Source organism: Triturus cristatus, chromosome 6, assembly GCF_964204655.1.
Source record: "Triturus cristatus chromosome 6, aTriCri1.1, whole genome shotgun sequence".
NCBI lineage: Eukaryota > Metazoa > Chordata > Amphibia > Caudata > Salamandridae > Triturus > Triturus cristatus.
Window position 1 is genome coordinate 1,818,982,725 of NC_140589.1, and position 21,139 is coordinate 1,819,003,863.

At 44.1% G+C, this 21,139-nt stretch overlaps 1 protein-coding gene across 1 annotated transcript in view; it reads left to right on the plus strand.

Annotated features, from left to right (window-relative positions):
• The window catches only part of LOC146822086 (fucolectin-like), a 187,101-nt gene that overhangs the window by 40,315 nt on the left and 125,647 nt on the right, over window positions 1-21,139 (plus strand). The window contains exon 2 of the mRNA XM_085613183.1: window positions 20,257-20,324. Within this exon, the coding sequence (XP_085469309.1) occupies window positions 20,258-20,324 (67 nt within the window). The 5' untranslated portion in view covers window position 20,257. The remainder of the gene's footprint in view (window positions 1-20,256; window positions 20,325-21,139) is intronic.

Consider the following 21,139-nt stretch of genomic DNA (forward strand, 5'->3'; position numbering starts at 1 on the left):
TGTTGACACAGAGCCTCAGCCAACGCGTTTCGTTCAATAAAGAACTTCGTCAGGGCTGGAAAGATGCAAAGAAACATACAATAAATAAACGCACTATACAAAACATTTAAAATACATATAAAAGACATCAAGTATGGAAAGAAAAAAACTTATTTATAAATGTTATCTTGAACAAACTGAAAATGAAAGCACAGGACACATCAGGAATATACTTTGTCTTGTTGATATGTCGAACAACACACTTCCAAGAGAAACTGATGTACAACCCTACACAAAAGAATATTACGTAATTCAATATGCAGGGATGCACAGCTGTGACATCATGTTTCTAATGTGGATACGCTTTCAAATTACTAAAAGTGGATGGTTTAGTAGGGGTGTCCCTATCTGAAACCTCATATGCGTGACAAGAATATGTGTCTGTCTATCCCTTCTTACCCCATGATATGAAGATGGTTGTCTCATGAGCAGGGAAGGAGAGGAGAGGGGGAGAGAAGAGGCAGGGGGGAGGGTACTAGACAGGTGTGTATCCGTGAGATAGAACACATGGGGAACACGTACCATGAGTAACGATGCAAGTGCAATCCAATAGCGCCGGAGTTCATGTGAACCAGGAGTCGTCTCTCGGTAGGTTACGAGATGTGCTGGGTGTGCAGTCCTTAACAATCATCCAGTGCCACCATGATAAGGGCACTGTAGAGGTATCTATTAAAGTAGAGTGGATGTGTAAATAGCTAATACGAAATTAATGTCAAAATAATTTCTGAGTTAACCCCCATCTGAGATTCCGAAGTCTAGTTCCCTAAGGTATCAGAGCCGCAAAATATGAGTCAGTCCCTAAGTTTCCAGGATCCACTGCATTCAATTAAATAATCAAAACAAAAAGGACCAGGATCCTTTAATTCAAAAGAAGTGACTCTGATGCCAGCATTGGTTCGTCAGATAGAAAACGCTAGGAACATCAAGCAGAATTCCGACTGCCCATGGTGTGCGGTTAATTCACCAGAGTTTGCAAGGCAACGTGGTCGAAGTGACTCAGTTTAAGATAAAAAGGTGGGACGCTTAGGAAACAAGGCCAGTGGTCCAAAAGTCGGAAGGACAATGGCTTAAACAATGCGTGTCACAGAAAGTTTATGATTTGGTATTGGTGGAATGCCCCATGTCAATGAATCAATGGAACAGGTGATAAGCAATATCCCATAACGTAGGACCCCTGCCGTACCCTGAGAGCCACCAAGAAACACAAAAGGAATAAAAGGAGTAAGAATGGGACACACACGTCTGTAAAGCGAGTAAAACCGAAAATGTAAGAGAACTAGTAAACAAGATCCCATAGTATAGGACCCATGCCGTTCCCAAAACAACAATATATAATGACAGACAAAACCAAGACACATAAGCCTAGAGAGCGAGACACACTATAAAGAAACATAAAAAAACATAAAAGAAGTGGCCCCTATGTCAAATGATCGAAACGGTATTGAGTGGCCAAGAAAATTAAAAATAGGTAGGACCATGCCGTACGTCCCCCTCCGCACAAAGTTAGCTGCATAGTACCCCTCATACCTGTGTTAAGACGGAAGTTCGCGTCCTCCCCTGGGAGTATCCCGTGAAGTGAACCGGGGCAGACGCCGGGTTTAAAAGCATGGGCATGCGTTTGTAAAATCAGCGCACGTCATCGCGTTTCAGCAAGGTGAAACCGAGCGTGTGATAGTTAGCCAATGACAAGCATATTTGGGCCGTTTCTAGGGAGACCCGGTTTGACACTCGTAAACGTCAAGTCTTGACAGGAGCTGTCAGGGGGTGTGTCGGGGATGAGCCAATAGGAGTCACGATTGGTGCTGCATCAGCGGTTAGAGCGCGCCAAGGTCTGAAATGAGAGCGTTAAAAAGAAAGAAAATAAGAGCTAGAAAAAGACGTCCAATACTATGAGGTCGAAGGCTGGGGAAGCACACTATATTAGAAGGAAATGTCAATTTGTAAAAGGCCAGCCATTCGTTACGGTACATATTGATAAAGTGTGTTCCCAAGTCCTTCACTTATAACAAGCTGGACACAAGTGAATGCAGCCAGGTGAAAGGATGGAAAACGCGCCCGATTTTAAAACAAAATTATGGTGAAGTGTGCAAGATAAGCGCGATGTAAACACAACTCACGAAGTAGACATGAGCCGTATCCAAGGAAACCCGGTTACCAACTGAGGCGGCTGGCGTGACGTTGGAACAGATACGTCATTCTCGTCACGTCGTGTTAGAGCCTCTCAGAGGGTGTGTCAAATGATAAACCAATGTGTGCGATGCCTCATTCTTATTACGCGCGCCATGTTCGAAGATAAAAGCTGCAACGTCGAAGGCTGGGTAAGGCGCCCAATTTAGAAAATAGATGCAGCAAGATAGAAAATTTTAAAAAAGCGCCCATTTGAGAGGTCAGATGCCACAGAAAAAATGGCAGAGCAGTGCGTGTTGCAAGAGGGTGTCCGGAAGGCCACCACTTGTGTCTCGATGGACAAAACGTGTGGGGCGTATGTTTGGTTCCCATCTACACATATAAGTGTGGCCTGTTTGGATGAAAAGGTCAAAACCATACTAAATGACGATAAGTGCAACAACGCAGTGCGTGTTGCAAGAGGGTGTCCGGAAGCCCACCATTTGTGTCTCGATGAACACAAAGCGTGGGGCGTAAGTAGGGTTCCCATATACACATATAAGTGTGGCCTATTTGGATGTAAAGGTCGAACCCATACTAAATGACGGTAAGTTGGAGGCTTACCTAAGGAGCATAAGAAAAATGATTAAAATATGTTAATCATGTCCACACAAGTGTGTTGGAGGGAGGCGCTATTTAGAAGGTGGAGAGCGCGCCATAGATCATGTTAAAGAAAGGGCAAACAATGGGATGTTCTAAAGGCAAGAAATCGCCGAATACGAAAGTGTGTTATAAACGTGCACTGCTTATGTGATTCTAAGGCGTGCTGGGTCTGAGAAAAGCCAAGTGCCAGTCGTGTAAGTAGAGCAGCGTCTAATGGGTAAAACATTGTGCACCGATTAACAGGAAAAAAAGGTCGATGCGAAAGGAATTGACGTTCCTAGAGTTCTAGAGTCAGGTTATCTGTAAACCCCGAGAAAGTATTCAGGTCAAGAAATAATGAAATTCATGATCTGAATTATGCCCCATTGCAACCGACCGCAATCTGCATATCCACTTGGATTCAGTTTGTCTCAATACGAGATCCCTGTTGCCTCCCCGTTTGTTTAAGGGAATATGGTCTATGCCAATAAAAAGAAATGACCTGTCATTTGGATGTTCCCTATTGTAGTGTTCAGTCATGGGATATCGTGTATCGTTGTTGATCAGCGCGCGTCGGTGTTCTTGGATACGGGTTTTCAGACATCGTGCTGTACTGCCTACATAGATCTTTTTGCATGGGCACTCCAGTGTGTATATCACGTATTTAGTGTTGCAATTGATGAAGTGCCTAATCTGATGCGTTTTGCCAGTGTTAAAACTGAATTCTTTGCATTTGTTACGTCCCAGGATACATATATTGCAGGAAGTGCATGTGAAGAAACCCACAGGGGGTTTCGGTAACCAGGTGTTGTTTGTCTTCTGGGTGGTCACATAGCTGGGACATAGGGACCTCCTGAGTGTAAGTCCTCTTCTATACACCAGAGAAGGTTTGTTAGTGATGATGGTACGAAGTCTGGGGATATCTGTCAGTAAGTGCCAGTGCTTTCTAAAGGCTTTAAAGATTTTGTCACTGTGTGCGGTATAATTAGTGAAAAAACTGATTCTTTCACCTGTTTTGTGATTTATGCCGGAATTCCGATCTGCCGCTCTGTCAGTTTGTAGGAGAGTCTGAGTTCTGGGAAGTTTAAGAACTCTACGTTCAGCTCTGTCTAGAACGTTGGGGTGATATCCCCTGTGTTTGAAACGCTGTTTGGTGTCATTAATGTTCTCCCTAAATCCTTGTTCCTCACTGCACAGCCGTCTAGTTCTTACCATCTCCCCATAAGGTATGTTGGAGATGACGGAGCTGGCATGCGCACTTGAGGCATGTAAAATGCTGTTGCATGCGGTCTTCTTTCTAAACATGGTGCTGTGTATTGTGCCCTCTCTGATGTAAAAATGGATGTCCAAAAAATCAATACTTTCCTTGCTATAGGACATCGTTAATTGCACATTAAAGGAGTTATTGTTGAGGTACATTAAATACTCCTTGAGCTGGATTTCCGAGCCGGACCATAGACATACAATATCGTCTATGTACCTCCCCCAGAAGACGATGTAGTTGGTCCAGGGGGAGGCATTCCTGCTCCATGCGTGCTCCCTCTCATACCACCCCATGAAGAGGCCCGCATAAGAGGGAGCAAACCTGGTACCCATGGCTGTACCTTGGAGTTGGTGGTACCACCTTTCGTCATGTTTGAAAAAGTTGTTGGTGAGGATTAGCTCAATCATCTCCATGATCATGAGGTTATATGAATAATGGTCAGCCCCTTCCTTATCAAGGAAATGTCGGACAGCCACTAACCCCAATTCTCTTTGTATGCAGGTGTATAGTCCCACCACATCTAGTGTGACGAACATAAGGTCGTCGGACCATGTAAATCCATCCAGTTTGACAAGAATGTCCTTGCTGTCTTTGAGGTAGGAGGGGAGATTGACCACGTGTTTTTGTAGTGTAATATCAACAAATTCCGACATTCGTTCTGTCGGGGATCCCACCCCCGAGATGATTGGTCGGCCTGGTGGGAACTTCCCACCCTTATGGACCTTGGGGAGGATATATATGCAGGGGTAGCGGGCCTGGTAGACAAAGAGGTATCTGTACTCATTTTCAGTTAACAGGCATTCATTCTTCCATTCAGTCAATCTGCCATTAATGTTAGTCTGTAAGTTTTGGATAGGGTTATACTCAATACGCTCATAACATTGCTGATCTCCTAGTTGTCGTGCTATTTCCCCCATGTAATCCTCAATGTTCATTACAACCACGTTGCCACCCTTGTCGGCCTCCCTGATCACAATTTCCTTATCCTTCTGTAATCTGTTCAGGGCCTCCCTCTCCTGTCTTGTCAGATTGTAACGATTTTGTCTATGTGGGCCAGTGCTTTCCATTCTATATAGTTCCTCAGTGATTTTTTCTCCAAATCTATCAATATTGGGATGGTACCCCCCTTGTGGTACAAATTTTGATCTACATTTCAAACCGGTATCACGGTTACAATCCTCAGTAATGTCTAAATCATTCAAAATCGTTTGCATGTCAGGCATCTCATCATCCTCTAAAGATAATAAAGTTTGTACATGTCTAATGTCCTCGATGGTTTTGTTAGTAACAGAGACAGTTGAAACATTAGGGACAGGAAAAGCTGTTTGCTGTGAAAAAAACTCTTTTAATTTTAAGGTGCGTAGAAATTTGTATAGATCAACATGAACATCAACTAGGTCACCATATTGAGTTGGACAAAAGCCTAGTCCTTTCTTAAGAACAGTGCATTCGTTTATGTCTAATTGCCTGTGTGAGAGGTTGATGATTTGGAGATCCATGGGTGAATTTTGGGCAACCTCCAGACTAGTACTGACCCCCGTGGTGGAAAGTCTAGTTTGGTTCTGAGGGACCAGGGCCCCATCAGTTCTTAATCCTTCTTGGAGCGCAGTCGCATGTTGTGACTGTCCGTTCCGCCTGTGGCGCCTCCCGCCTCTCCTTGTTTTCTGGGACCCTTTCTCTGTTGTCTGTCTCCCTCCCTTAGTCTCTCTAATTCTTTCTGGAAGTTGGTTGCTCCTGCCCCTAAAGGGATCTCACTATTTAAGGGGGCTGAGCTGTTACTCTCGTTCGAGGTGAGTGAGGTAGTACTATTAGATCTATTCCCTGTACTGTCTTCTCTAACTCTTTTTCTATCTCCCACAGTACTGGTATTATCATACCTTTTTGCAAAGGTATAAATCCTGCCGTCCTTGTAGTCTTTATCATCTCTTTTAATCTTACGCATTTTTTTGTCTCTGAGATATTGTTGGTGCTCTTCTATTACCTTATTAAGGATAACATAATTCTTATCAACTAGTTCCTTACAATCCATAGCTTCAATTACTTTTTCTAGCTCATCGATTTCTTCCTGCAATTTCTGCCCCTTTTCATGTGCATGTTTGATTAATATCTTCATCATTGTTTGAGAAGATTTTTCCAAATTGTGTTCCCACTCTCCCAAAAGCGGACCACTTAAGTCCTCGAACGTAGGGAAGATAAGGATTCTTAGCCCCCTGGGGATTTTGTTGTTATCGATGTATTGCTGGAGAGTCACACCGTCCCACCAGCGGGCAAGTTCTTGTTTTTTTATTCTTTCAAGTTTGACAAAGCATGTCCGTAGTCCCGAGTCTTGTTGTTCCACAGTGGGTGCAGAGGTAACTGCGCTGAATCCTTTCCCGAATAAGTCCTGTGCAATTTCTTCTCTTCTATCAATGAGTTTAGGCATGTTTTAAAGTATCCAGGGAGGCGTAGTGGAGTGCAGGTCAGTCCAAACTAGACTTGAAGAAAACAGGATAAACGGCGGACTCCAATGACTGCACCTCCTTACTGAGTTCCCAATGTAAATAGAATGGTATTAGATGATGGTGTGCATACTGACACCCCTGCATCCGCCGTTGATGGATGCTAACTGCCAAGCAGATCAGTCAAAATTCAAAAGGGGTTTTGGGGTGGTGCACCACCAGGTAAGTTTACCAGTAAATTACACCAAGTGGTCTGTAGTTGGTATATAAACAAAGTCTTTATTTTAATTCAATTGTTGACACAGAGCCTCAGCCAACGCGTTTCGTTCAATAAAGAACTTCGTCAGGGTTGGAAAGATGCAAAGAAACATACAATAAATAAACGCACTATACAAAACATTTAAAATACATATAAAAGACATCAAGTATGGAAAGAAAAAAACTTATTTATAAATGTTATCTTGAACAAACTGAAAATGAAAGCACAGGACACATCAGGAATATACTTTGTCTTGTTGATATGTCGAACAACACACTTCCAAGAGAAACTGATGTACAACCCTACACAAAAGAATATTACGTAATTCAATATGCAGGGATGCACAGCTGTGACATCATGTTTCTAATGTGGATACGCTTTCAAATTACTAAAAGTGGATGGTTTAGTAGGGGTGTCCCTATCTGAAACCTCATATGCGTGACAAGAATATGTGTCTGTCTATCCCTTCTTACCCCATGATATGAAGATGATTGTCTCATGAGCAGGGAAGGAGAGGAGAGGGGGAGAGAAGAGGCAGGGGGGAGGGTACTAGACAGGTGTGTATCCGTGAGATAGAACACATGGGGAACACGTACCATGAGTAACGATGCAAGTGCAATCCAATAGCGCCGGAGTTCATGTGAACCAGGAGTCGTCTCTCGGTAGGTTACGAGATGTGCTGGGTGTGCAGTCCTTAACAATCATCCAGTGCCACCATGATAAGGGCACTGTAGAGGTATCTATTAAAGTAGAGTGGATGTGTAAATAGCTAATACGAAATTAATGTCAAAATAATTTCTGAGTTAACCCCCATCTGAGATTCCGAAGTCTAGTTCCCTAAGGTATCAGAGCCGCAAAATATGAGTCAGTCCCTAAGTTTCCAGGATCCACTGCATTCAATTAAATAATCAAAACAAAAAGGACCAGGATCCTTTAATTCAAAAGAAGTGACTCTGATGCCAGCATTGGTTCGTCAGATAGAAAACGCTAGGAACATCAAGCAGAATTCCGACTGCCCATGGTGTGCGGTTAATTCACCAGAGTTTGCAAGGCAACGTGGTCGAAGTGACTCAGTTTAAGATAAAAAGGTGGGACGCTTAGGAAACAAGGCCAGTGGTCCAAAAGTCGGAAGGACAATGGCTTAAACAATGCGTGTCACAGAAAGTTTATGATTTGGTATTGGTGGAATGCCCCATGTCAATGAATCAATGGAACAGGTGATAAGCAATATCCCATAACGTAGGACCCCTGCCGTACCCTGAGAGCCACCAAGAAACACAAAAGGAATAAAAGGAGTAAGAATGGGACACACACGTCTGTAAAGCGAGTAAAACCGAAAATGTAAGAGAACTAGTAAACAAGATCCCATAGTATAGGACCCATGCCGTTCCCAAAACAACAATATATAATGACAGACAAAACCAAGACACATAAGCCTAGAGAGCGAGACACACTATAAAGAAACATAAAAAAACATAAAAGAAGTGGCCCCTATGTCAAATGATCGAAACGGTATTGAGTGGCCAAGAAAATTAAAAATAGGTAGGACCATGCCGTACGTCCCCCTCCGCACAAAGTTAGCTGCATAGTACCCCTCATACCTGTGTTAAGACGGAAGTTCGCGTCCTCCCCTGGGAGTATCCCGTGAAGTGAACCGGGGCAGACGCCGGGTTTAAAAGCATGGGCATGCGTTTGTAAAATCAGCGCACGTCATCGCGTTTCAGCAAGGTGAAACCGAGCGTGTGATAGTTAGCCAATGACAAGCATATTTGGGCCGTTTCTAGGGAGACCCGGTTTGACACTCGTAAACGTCAAGTCTTGACAGGAGCTGTCAGGGGGTGTGTCGGGGATGAGCCAATAGGAGTCACGATTGGTGCTGCATCAGCGGTTAGAGCGCGCCAAGGTCTGAAATGAGAGCGTTAAAAAGAAAGAAAATAAGAGCTAGAAAAAGACGTCCAATACTATGAGGTCGAAGGCTGGGGAAGCGCACTATATTAGAAGGAAATGTCAATTTGTAAAAGGCCAGCCATTCGTTACGGTACGCCTCAGTTGGTAACCGGGTTTCCTTGGATACGGCTCATGTCTACTTCGTGAGTTGTGTTTACATCGCGCTTATCTTGCACACTTCACCATAATTTTGTTTTAAAATCGGGTGCGTTTTCCATCCTTTCACCTGGCTGCATTCACTTGTGTCCAGCTTGTTATAAGTGAAGGACTTGGGAACACACTTTATCAATATGTACCGTAACGAATGGCTGGCCTTTTACAAATTGACATTTCCTTCTAATATAGTGCGCTTCCCCAGCCTTCGACCTCATAGTATTGGACGTCTTTTTCTAGCTCTTATTTTCTTTCTTTTTAACGCTCTCATTTCAGACCTTGGCGCGCTCTAACCGCTGATGCAGCACCAATCGTGACTCCTATTGGCTCATCCCCGACACACCCCCTGACAGCTCCTGTCAAGACTTGACGTTTACGAGTGTCAAACCGGGTCTCCCTAGAAACGGCCCAAATATGCTTGTCATTGGCTAACTATCACACGCTCGGTTTCACCTTGCTGAAACGCGATGACGTGCGCTGATTTTACAAACGCATGCCCATGCTTTTAAACCCGGCGTCTGCCCCGGTTCACTTCACGGGATACTCCCAGGGGAGGACGCGAACTTCCGTCTTAACACAGGTATGAGGGGTACTATGCAGCTAACTTTGTGCGGAGGGGGACGTACGGCATGGTCCTACCTATTTTTAATTTTCTTGGCCACTCAATACCGTTTCGATCATTTGACATAGGGGCCACTTCTTTTATGTTTTTTTATGTTTCTTTATAGTGTGTCTCGCTCTCTAGGCTTATGTGTCTTGGTTTTGTCTGTCATTATATATTGTTGTTTTGGGAACGGCATGGGTCCTATACTATGGGATCTTGTTTACTAGTTCTCTTACATTTTCGGTTTTACTCGCTTTACAGACGTGTGTGTCCCATTCTTACTCCTTTTATTCCTTTTGTGTTTCTTGGTGGCTCTCAGGGTACGGCAGGGGTCCTACGTTATGGGATATTGCTTATCACCTGTTCCATTGATTCATTGACATGGGGCATTCCACCAATACCAAATCATAAACTTTCTGTGACACGCATTGTTTAAGCCATTGTCCTTCCGACTTTTGGACCACTGGCCTTGTTTCCTAAGCGTCCCACCTTTTTATCTTAAACTGAGTCACTTCGACCACGTTGCCTTGCAAACTCTGGTGAATTAACCGCACACCATGGGCAGTCGGAATTCTGCTTGATGTTCCTAGCGTTTTCTATCTGACGAACCAATGCTGGCATCAGAGTCACTTCTTTTGAATTAAAGGATCCTGGTCCTTTTTGTTTTGATTATTTAATTGAATGCAGTGGATCCTGGAAACTTAGGGACTGACTCATATTTTGCGGTTCTGAGGCCACGCCCCTTTTTACACCTCTATGCAACGCAGCTCTGGGGCGCTTACTGGAGGTACCTAGTGGGCTAGTTTGACCCTAGGGACCCTTAGGATTCAAGGGGACTTAAACTCTCAACTTAGAACGGCCACAGGGCGCGTTTACACAGTGGTGAATGGAGGGGCCTGAGGTGACGTGTGCAAACATGCCCTGTGGCGCTTTTTAAGTTGGGGAAATAATTCCCTTACAATCCTGAGGGACCCTGGGGGCCAACTAGCCCACCAGGTGCTTCCAGTAAGCGCCACTGCTCTGCGTTGCAGAGAGGTGGTGCAGGCCGTGCCACTTTTTACACCTCTCTGCAACGCAGCTCTGTGGCACTTACTGGAGGTACCTAGTGGGCTAGTTGGACCCTAGGGACCCTCAGGATTCAAATGAACTTAATCTCCCAACTAAAAAAGGCCACAGGGCGTGTTTACACAGTGGTGAAGGGAGGGGACGGGGCCTGAGTTAACGTGTGCAAACACGCCCTGTGGCGCGTTTTAAGTTGGGGAAATAATTCCCCTTCAATCCTGAGGGACCATGGGGGCCAACTAGCCCACCAGGTGCCTCCAGTAAGCGCCACTGCCCTGCGTTGCAGAGAGGTGGTCTAGGCCGTCCCCTTTTTACATCTCTCTGCAACACAGCTCTGTGGCGCTTACTGGAGGTACCTAGTGGTCTAGTTGGACCCTAGGGACCCTCAGGATTCAAGGGGACTTAATCTCCCAACTTAAAATGGCCACAGGGCGTGTTTACACAGTGGGGAAGGGAGGGGACGGGGCCTGAGGTGACGTGTGCAAACACGCCCTGTGGCGCGTTTTAAGAGGCAGGTTTAATCCCCTGCCCTATTATATACTAGGGGCTTACAGATGAGGTCATGCTAATCACAGGGGGACCCCAACGCATTGTGTTCCCTAGTGTATGTAGGTGTTTTCACTGCATTCTGAGTGTCTTTTAACATAGCACTGGCTCTAGGACTGGTTAGTCAGGCTCAGTTACCACCAGTATCCGTCTGAAAACGTTGAGGGTACAGGATGATTTTGCAACAAGGCTTCTTTCTGCTCTTCTGTTTGTTCTTTCTGCACGTCATCCTTCTTCCTGCACTTTTCTTCGTATTTGAGGACTTCTGTTGCTTCTTTCTGCATTTCTTTTTTTTCTTTCTGTGCGTTTTTTCTTCTTTTTTCACATGTCCTATCTCTGTAGGCATAGTTAGAAATTAGCATTTATAAAACCTTTGAAATTCACTGAAAAAACCATAGGTTTCAGGCACGTTATAGGTAGGAATTAGCATTTAAAAAACCTTAGAAATTCACGGAAAACCCCATAGGTTTCAGGGGCATTATAGTTCGCTGGACTTTGTACTCTTACAAAACCATTGATATTCCCCCGTTATAGTTAGATGTACTCACTCATCATATGTACTCACACACCTATACATCCTGTTACACAACACCACTCATCCATAGAGTTACTCACACACATATTCACTCATGTTAATAAAGAATCAAACATCCATTTACTTGCATATACAGTTATGCACACACCACCACACTTGCTTTTACAGAAACTTACACATACTTAGTCTTTTAAACAATCACTTATAGAAACACATACTTATTCATATAGGAACTCTTCCAATCTCTCACTCTCACATATACTCACTTATATACACCAATAGTCACATATACTAGTGTAAAACATGTGTAGTTACTCATAAAGACACTATTAAGACAGTCATTCACTCACTAACACACCCATGCTCACACTCATCCACCCATACAGTCCTGCACACATGCTGTCTTCAACACATACAAACAGTGAGTCACTCATTCATGCACCTATGCACTACGTAATACCCCCCACCGAACCATACAGACACTCAGACACTCATACTGATACTCAAAAAACCAACTAATAACCTATATAGACACTCGTACTACTCACCAACCCATGCAGCCACTTATACACAAAGTGAGAGACTGATACAGATATTTACATATTTAAACATTACTCACTAAGCCATGTATTCACTAAGATACACTTAATCAGTCAGTTATACAATCAATTTTTCAAAAACAAATCATCCATTTAGACACTTATATGCCCATTTATTCTTCCATCGACCTTGAGATCTACATATATAAAAATATTTAATTTTCAGAAAAACACACATTCACTGGATGATGTCATCAGTGATGTCATTTGAGATGTCATCAGTGATGTCATGAGTGATGTCACTGACCATGTCAAGAGTGATGTAATATGTGACGTCATCAGCAGTGCATTGCGGGTGCGTGAGTTATAGTTAGCTGAACTAACTATAACGGGGGAATATCAATGGTTTTGCACGAGTGAAAAGTCCAGCTAACTATAACGCCCCTGAAACCTATGGTTTTTTCAGTGAATATATATATATATGTCACCAAGACTCCTCCAAGAAAAGAGCAGAGGCCACAATTGGGGTAAGCAGGGAGGCCACTTTATTCGATCACAAGCTTCTCAACGGCGAATGCATTTCGGCATCACATATGCCTTCTTCAGTGCCAGGAGTCTTATGAGGAGTTGCAGGTAACATCGTGTATTTAAATGTTGGCCCCAAGATGATTAGTTTAGGTCCACCCCGCCCCCAGGAGCAATGTCCTTTCTCACCATCTGTAGTGCATTTGATACGTGTGCACTACAGTTGCCAGGATGCAATAGAAATCCAGGTAGGTAAGGCGGGTTAGTAACTTGTTGTTATTGCGGAAATTGGCGTCACAATGCCGTCTGGTCAAATCCCCTGCCTGTTGTGTGAATTACAGTGTCCCCCTGGGTCCCCAGACCGCATCAATCTCCACGGAACAGGATTCCATTCGGCGGGGGCAAGACCGGAGATCCTATCTCGCCCAACGCAGAGTTGAATAAGTCCGTCACCGCCCCATCTCCTCCTGGACCCGGGGGTGGGCCTCAGTAATCCAGTACCCTGGAAAAACGCAAAGTCCGCCACAGCAGTGCCAGCGAGACCAAGGCCAACTTTGAGATGCGGGGGCCTCTGGAGCGCGCTTCTGGCATACACACTAAATATCACCAAGACTCCTCCAAGAAAAGAGCAGAGGCCACAATTGGGGTAAGCAGGGCGGCCACTTTATTCGATCACAAGCTTCTCAACGGCGAATGCATTTCAGCATCACATATGTCTTCTTCAGTGCCAGGAGTATAATGAGGAGTTGCAGGTAACATTGTGTATTTAAATGTTGGCCCCAAGATGATTGGTTTATGTCCGCTCCACCCCAGGAGAAATGTCCTTTCTCGCCATCTGTAATGCATTTGATACGTGTGCACTACAATTCCCAGGATGCAATAGAAATCCAGGTAGGTAAGGCGGGTTAGTAACTTGTTATTGCGGAAATTGGCGTCACAATGTCGTCTGGTCAAATCTCCTGCCTGTTGTGTGAATTACAGTGTCCCCCGGGGTCCCCAGACCGCATTAACCTCCACGGAACAGGATTCCATTCGGCGGGGGGAAGACCGGAGATCCTATCTCGCCTATCGCAGAGCTGAATAACTCTGTCACCGCCCCATCTCCTATATATATAAAGCACTTTGCTTGCTCTGCCGCGCGGACAAACAAGCTCGCATTTCAAGGTAATCCTTTTGGTATTTTTATTGCAACTGACGTGTTTTTACCTCTCTGGTCTTTCTCAAAGTGAATTGAACTTGAAGTATTGTGCCCTACTTAACATAAAAAAAACACAGTAAACACGGTGCATCAACATAGAAGAAATACTTTCGCTATACATTTCCTGCATGTATTTTACTCACAGAGGACAGACTCAAAAACAAAAATTAACAATCGCAAGTGTTTGTGACAAAGAATCCTGTGGTTAAAAAGAAAACAAATGCATCTGTCCGGATAAACAAAAGAAAAACATTACAATCGGGGATGCAAACTGCGTAAAGCCCATATCATGCATTTCGAAAGTGTAGAAGGTCAAGTGACCAATGGCTACTGGGCGTGGGAGAATTTCAGAAACAGTATAAAAATATAGGGATCTGTCGACCCCGGCGACCTAATATGGCAGGACTGTCTCCTCAGTAGCCAAACCAGTTATATCAATCATTCAATCAATCAATCAATCATTTGTAGAGCGCACTACATACCCGCGAGGGCCTCAAGGCGCTGGGGGGCGCTACTGGTCAAACAGCCAGGTCTTGAGTAGCCTCCTCAAGGTCAGCAGGTCTTGGGTCTGTCGTAGGCTCAGTGGGAGGGTGTTCCTGGTCTTGGCAGCGAGGTAGGAGAAGGATCTCCTGCCGGTGGTTGTTCTTCGGATGCGAGGGACAGTGGCGAGTGCGAGGTCGGTGGAATGTAGTAGGAAAGTCGTCTGTTGAGGTAGACTGGGCCGGTCTTGTGGAGTGCCTTGTGTGCGTGGATGAGGAGCTTGAAGGATATCCTCTGGTTGACGCGGAGCCAGTGCAGGTTTCTCAGGTGGGGGTGATGTGGCTGTAGCGAGGTACATTGCGGATCAGTCGTGCAGATGCGTTTTAGATGCGTTGCAGTTGTTTGATGAGCTTGGTCGGGGCTCCCGCATAGAGGCGTTTCTGTAGTCGAGTCTGCTGCTGACGAGGGTCTGGATGACTGTTCTTCTTGTATCTGTTGGGATCCACCTGTAGATCTTGCGGAACATGCGGAGGGTGTTGAAGCAGGAGGAGGAGACGGCGGTGACTTGCTTGGTCATGGAGAGCGTTGAGTCGAGGATGATTCCCAAGTTGCGTGCGTGGTCGGTGGATGTCGGGGCTGCCCCCAGTGCCATCGCCCACCAGGAGTTGTCCCAGGCTGAAGGGCTGGAGCCGAGGATGAGGACCTCCTTCTTGTCCGTGTTTAACTTCAGTCGGCTGATCTTCATCCAGTCGGCGACGGCCTTCATTCCTTCGTGGAGGTTGGATTTGGCGGTGATGGGGTCCTTGGTGAGGGAGAGGATCAGTTTAGTGTCGTCGGCGTAGGAGATTATGTTGAGGTCGTGCTGTCAGGCGACGTGTGCGAGCGGGGCCATGTAGATGTTGAACAGTGTCGGGCTGAGGGAAGATCCCTGGGGTACGCCACAGATGATCTCGGAGGCTTCGGATTGGAATGGGGGGAGCCAGAGGCTCTGGGTTCTGCTGGAGAGGAAGGAGGTGGTCCATTCCAGAGCCTTGTCTCAGATCCCTAGGTGTGAAGGCGTGCGCATAGTGTGCGGTGGCAGACGGTGTCGAAGACGGCAGAGAGGTCCAGGAGGATGAGGGCCATGGTCTCACCATTGTCCAGCAGGGTCCTGACGTCGTCGGTGGCGGCGAAGAGGGCAGTCTCGGTGCTGTGGTTGCTGCGGAACCCTGACTGGGAAGGGTCCAGGGTTCTGTTTTCTTTGAGGTATCGGGTTAGCTGTCTGTTGATGATCTTCTCGATGACCTTGGCCGGGAACGGAAGCAGAGAGATGCAAGTGCTTGCTAATGGGCGATAATTGATAAGAAAATAATGCAGTATAGAGGGATTAACATCGAATGGGCCAATCCACTCCGAGGATGGCTAATATATCTGCCACATCCAGATGTCTATCTGGAAAATAACCAATCGCCTGGTTGAGCATACCACATATATATATGTAAACTGTAAACTTAAGGCAAAGATAAAGAGGAGAAAAACAAAGAGACGGGGAAGGACATAGGAAGACAAATGTTCAGGTACGCAATCAGAGGGATAGGAAATGCAGATGAATTCACAGGTAGGAGCCAGATACAGTCTTGGCCTAAATGTCCATAAAGCTCCTCATCTTGATTGAGGAAACAAGGATGTTTGCTGTTAAGGCGGATTATATACTGGGACTCTAGTCAACGCAAAGCACAATCTATGTCTCCACCTCTTACTCCTGCCAAAACCCTGCCAATACCAAAGTCAGAGATCTTCAGGACTTCAGTACTAATTGAACCATGCATCACATTACAGTGTCTGGCCATAGGCTATGTCACATCATTGTTCCTAATGGCCCTGAGATGCTCCAGAATCCTTTTCTTGACAAGAGAGATTCCTCAGACCACATACACATGTCAAAACATATACTACGAAATCACTGTTTCAGTTGATAAACTGTTTGATCTTGTGTTTCTTGCCACCAGGTAACTGGAACATTTTGACATTAGTACTATGTAAGCATGCTTTGCATTTCACACACTTTTAAAAGCCCAGAAGTTCTTTTAACCATGAGCTGCCCTGTGCATGCCCTGGCTCATCATAAGTGTGTACCAGAATGTCCCCAAGTGAGTTGCATCTCCGATATGTGATTTGTGGATTCATGCTGACCATCTTTCCTATAGTAGGGTCCAATCTCACTAAGTACCAATATTTTTTAACAATAGCTCTGACAGCTGCAGAGTTAGAGTTATAGGTTGAGATGAGTCGTACTGAGAGGTTCTTTCCTCCCTGTCTTTTTGGTTTCAAAAGGCTAATCCTGTAAATGTTGCTCACTTTTGCTCTGGCTGTTTCTACTACTTTATGTGTATATCCTCTCATGACAAATCTCTTGGTGATCTTGCTCTCTTCACTGGTGTATGCTCCTGGTGTGCAACAATTTCTTTTGGCTCTAAAGAGCTCTCCGTACGGGATGCTCCATTTGAGTTTGGAAGGGGTTTAACTATTAACATGTAGGACACTATTTTCTGCTGTTGTCTTTCTGTATGGCTTAATCTGAATGGGGTCATCCTGCACCTCCCCTGTGATATCTAGAAATACTATCTTGTTAACACTGGTTTTGCTAGAGAATTTAAGATTCAATTCATTCTCAGAAATCTTACAAAGGAACCTGCCCATTTTCTTTTGTGTGCCGTCCCAGATCAGAAAGATATCATCTATGCACCGTGTCCACAGTACCAGTTGTTGTGTGTATTCCTCAAATTCTTCTACCCAAATATGCTCAGACTCCCACCAACCCTTGAAAATGCAGGCGTAACTGGGCGCGAAGTAACTGCCCATGGCAGTAGCAGTCCCTTCTTTGTACCACTGGTTCCCGAACAGAAAGTAGTTATGTTCCAGACAGAACTGTAGCATATGTAGGAGAACCATGATCTGATCATATAATGCTGTTGATCTATCCTTGAAGGAATGCCTGCAGGTTCTTAGACTTAGTTTATGTTTGATGCAGGTATAAAGGGAGGTCACATCCACTGTCGCTAGGATGTAGCTAGATTTCCATGGTATTTCTGCTACTTTAGAGATGAAATCCATACCGTATTGGCAGTATGAGGGAAGACTGCAAACATACAGGAAAAGAAAGTGATCAACATAGATTCAGGTATTCTCTAGAAGGCTATCAATTGATGACTGGCCTACCCTGTGGCTCAGTGCTGTGTTTATGAACTTCCAGCAGCATATAAAAACACAGTGCACAGTTGTTTTCCCTGTCAAAAACAATATTCATTCTGACGCAGAATATCATTCTGATGCCAGGTCATAAGTAAGTCGAGGAACAAATCGATGGTGATGTATATATAGTGATGCATTGACCTACCAATCCGCGGCACTGTTCTTCGGAATGCCTTCACTCACACATGAGGAAACCAATAGCAGAAATGGGCTGAACCACTGAACCTTGCTGTATCCTATGGGGATGTATGACGTTACAACGCACACTTTTACAACGCATGCACTTACAACGCATTTTTTACAACGCATAATCCATTACAACGCACTACACTTACAACGCATGACACTACAACGCATTTTTAAAAACTACCATTACAACGCATACCATTACAACGCATAATATTTAATTGCATTTAAGGTAAGTATTAGATAGTATAGGGGTAAAAATTACTTTTCAAACTCCAGGGGGTGCAACAGTAGGGTAAGTGTTGGATAGTATAGGGGTAAAAATTACTATTCTAACTCCAGGGGGTGCAACAGTAGGGTAAGTGTTGGATAGTATAGGGGTAAAAATTACTATTCTAACTCCAGGGGGTGCAACAGTAGGGTAAGTGTTGGATTGTATAGGGGTAAAAATTGCTATTCTAACTCCAGGGGGTGCAACAGTAGGGTAAGTGTTGGATAGTATAGGGGTAAAAATTACTATTCTAACTCCAGGGGGTGCAACAGTAGGGTAAGTGTTGGATAGTATAGGGGTAAAAATTACTATTCTAACTCCAGGGGGTGCAACAGTAGGGTAAGTGTTGGATAGTATAGGGGTAAAAATTACTATTCTAACTCCAGGGGGTGCAACAGTAGGGTAAGTGTTGGATAGTATAGGGGTAAAAATTACTATTCTAACTCCAGGGGGTGCAACAGTAGGGTAAGTGTTGGATAGTATAGGGGTAGAAATTGCTATTCTAACTCCAGGGGGTGCAACAGTAGGGTAAGTGTTGGATAGTATAGGGGTAAAAATTACTATTCTAACTCCAGGGGGTGCAACAGTAGGGTAAGTGTTGGATAGTATAGGGGTAAAAATTACTATTCTAACTCCAGGGGGTGCAACAGTAGGGTAAGTGTTGGATAGTGTAGTGCAATATTATGCGTTGTAATGGTAGGCGTTGTAATGGTATGCGTTGTAAAGGTATTTTTTAAAAATGCGTTGTAGTGTCATGCGTTGTAAGTGTAGTGCGTTGTAATGGATTATGCGTTGTAAAAAATGCGTTGTAAGTGTAGTGCGTTGTAACAGTTGCGTTGTAAAGGTTGTTCCCCATCCTATGGTGGGCAGAAGAAACATATGACTGACCGTGCCACTGAACAGTGGCTGAAGATGGCCAACTGAAAAGGCCCTGTACATAAATATGTTAAGGTTTAAATATTTTTGTTCAAATGAAAAGTTCTTGGCTCGCACCAAATCCAATGACTTGTCCCACACCCAACACTGTTACCACTAAATATCTTCACTATAGAAACTCTCTAACTTGACTTAAGGACAGGAATGCAGATTATCAACTCAGACAATGAAGACACATTGAAACAGCCATGGCGTTGCAAACCCTAGTGAACTCCCATGTATACTGTAGATGTCTCCTCTGTACTAGCCTTCCAAAAGTGTTCTTTACTCCCTGGAGTTTGCATTCACTCTGCAGCACGTCTCATTATAAACACAAACTAGCATTGGAAAAGCCTATGGGTCTGGCATCCTTTTGGCTTTGTCAACTTTCTTTTTGTTTGGTCATGGTTTTCGTACAAAATTATTGTGAGGAGCTGCTGGCCACTCACCACTATTAAAATATTTGGGCTAAAAGCAAAAATAATTTTTAGTCTCCAAAAGTATACATTGCCAGAGCAGTCCCTAGCACTAAAGGGACCTACTTTGAGGGTGGAGGTGCTCCATGTGAAAAAGCAGAGTGCTAGTCACTCACAATGATGTTAGCCAGTGGCCATTATCTTAGTAAAATCAAAAGGTCTTGGCTAACTCCAGACCTATACAGGAGACCATATCTTCTTTGTTATCACGTCTGTAAAATGGCTCCACCTTAAATCGCGCAGTATGTATAATTTAATGAGTATTACTTAGAGAGACCTGAAGTTAAAACCTTACCTACTTAGACCAGAGGTTAAGCATTGTAGGGGGTCCTCCAATTGCCAGAAGCGAGAATTGTGTCTGATGTGACGCGCATAACTCAACACAAAGTGCACCATGCACCAGCCTTCTAAAAACATCCTTCAAGGACTACTTGTTGACAAAGCATTGAGATACATAGTTAACATACAAGCGCCTTTAGTTTCTTTACAAACATATTGGGGACTCCTACCCCTCCACCAATGGTGATTTACAGGTGAAACTCCACCACATTCTTTTTACATTAAATGTAGATTGTTTTTGTTTCTTATAACTCTGTATTACATTGAAACATGTTGCTACTCCTGCGGGGCCTAAACGTTGAAAACAAATAAAGGAGAAAGCACGTTTCAGTTATCGGAGGTTGGCCTATTAAATGGTGGGATAATCAAATGGGTTTCTTGTCTTACAATCTCGTCCAGTCTTCTGTTTCAGTAGCCTCTTCCATGGCCATAGTGGCCCTCTGCTTACCCTCCAATTTCAATGAAATCAAAATTGCTAAACATTTCTTTTTCTATTCGCAGAATGAAAGCTGCACTTGCAACCTCGTTTGTCTGCACACTGCTGCTTGTCATGGATTTAGCAGTGATAGGTAATGTAAATATCCATTTATGTTGCTGTTCTGAAAATAAGATTATTCTGCAGCTTGTTCAGAAGGTATTGTACTACAGAATATCGAGGCTAGAAATATCAAGATGCACTAATATTCTGGACAGAATATTGAGGGACCAATAAAAAAAGTAAGTGGTTAGGTATAGATTAACTATTGAAAATCAACTTAAGGTGATTCTCCCAAAATCCAAACTTGATGCCAGAAGGACCGAATCAACCTGACTTTTAAATAAAACCCTCACTCACCAACATAGTTGGTGACATGCTTCATCATGGGGTTTTGCCAGGGGTGCCTTATGCACCTCTGGTGTGCTTCGACGCTGATTTTAGAGCGGAGCAACCAACTTTCAACTAAAGAAGTGAGGTGATTTAGTGAGTGAAAATCAGGAAAAGGGGATTAAAAATCCTGTGTCATCTACCAAAACAATTTAATAGTGGCGAGGCAAGGACAGATAAAAAAGTGAAGAAGGATAATAACTCCTGGCGTTAAATTGGTCAGGTTTATCCTCAAAATGATCGGGTGGTCGACATGTTTCAGCTTGTCAATGTATTTTACTAAGCTTTCATCAGGACCTCATTTTGAAAAAACACCTTGGCTGTATAAGCACTCTAAGGCTTACCCTGACCTCAGGTGTATGGAACCGATACACTCACGGTTTACAGTGGAGGTCTTCAACCGATTCGAAGAGAACCTCATAATCTGTGAAAAAAATTACATATGTACAGATATTAGGTTCAACATACAGGAAATTGTCAAGGTGTATGTAGCATATTGTTGATCCAATGTCAAACTTG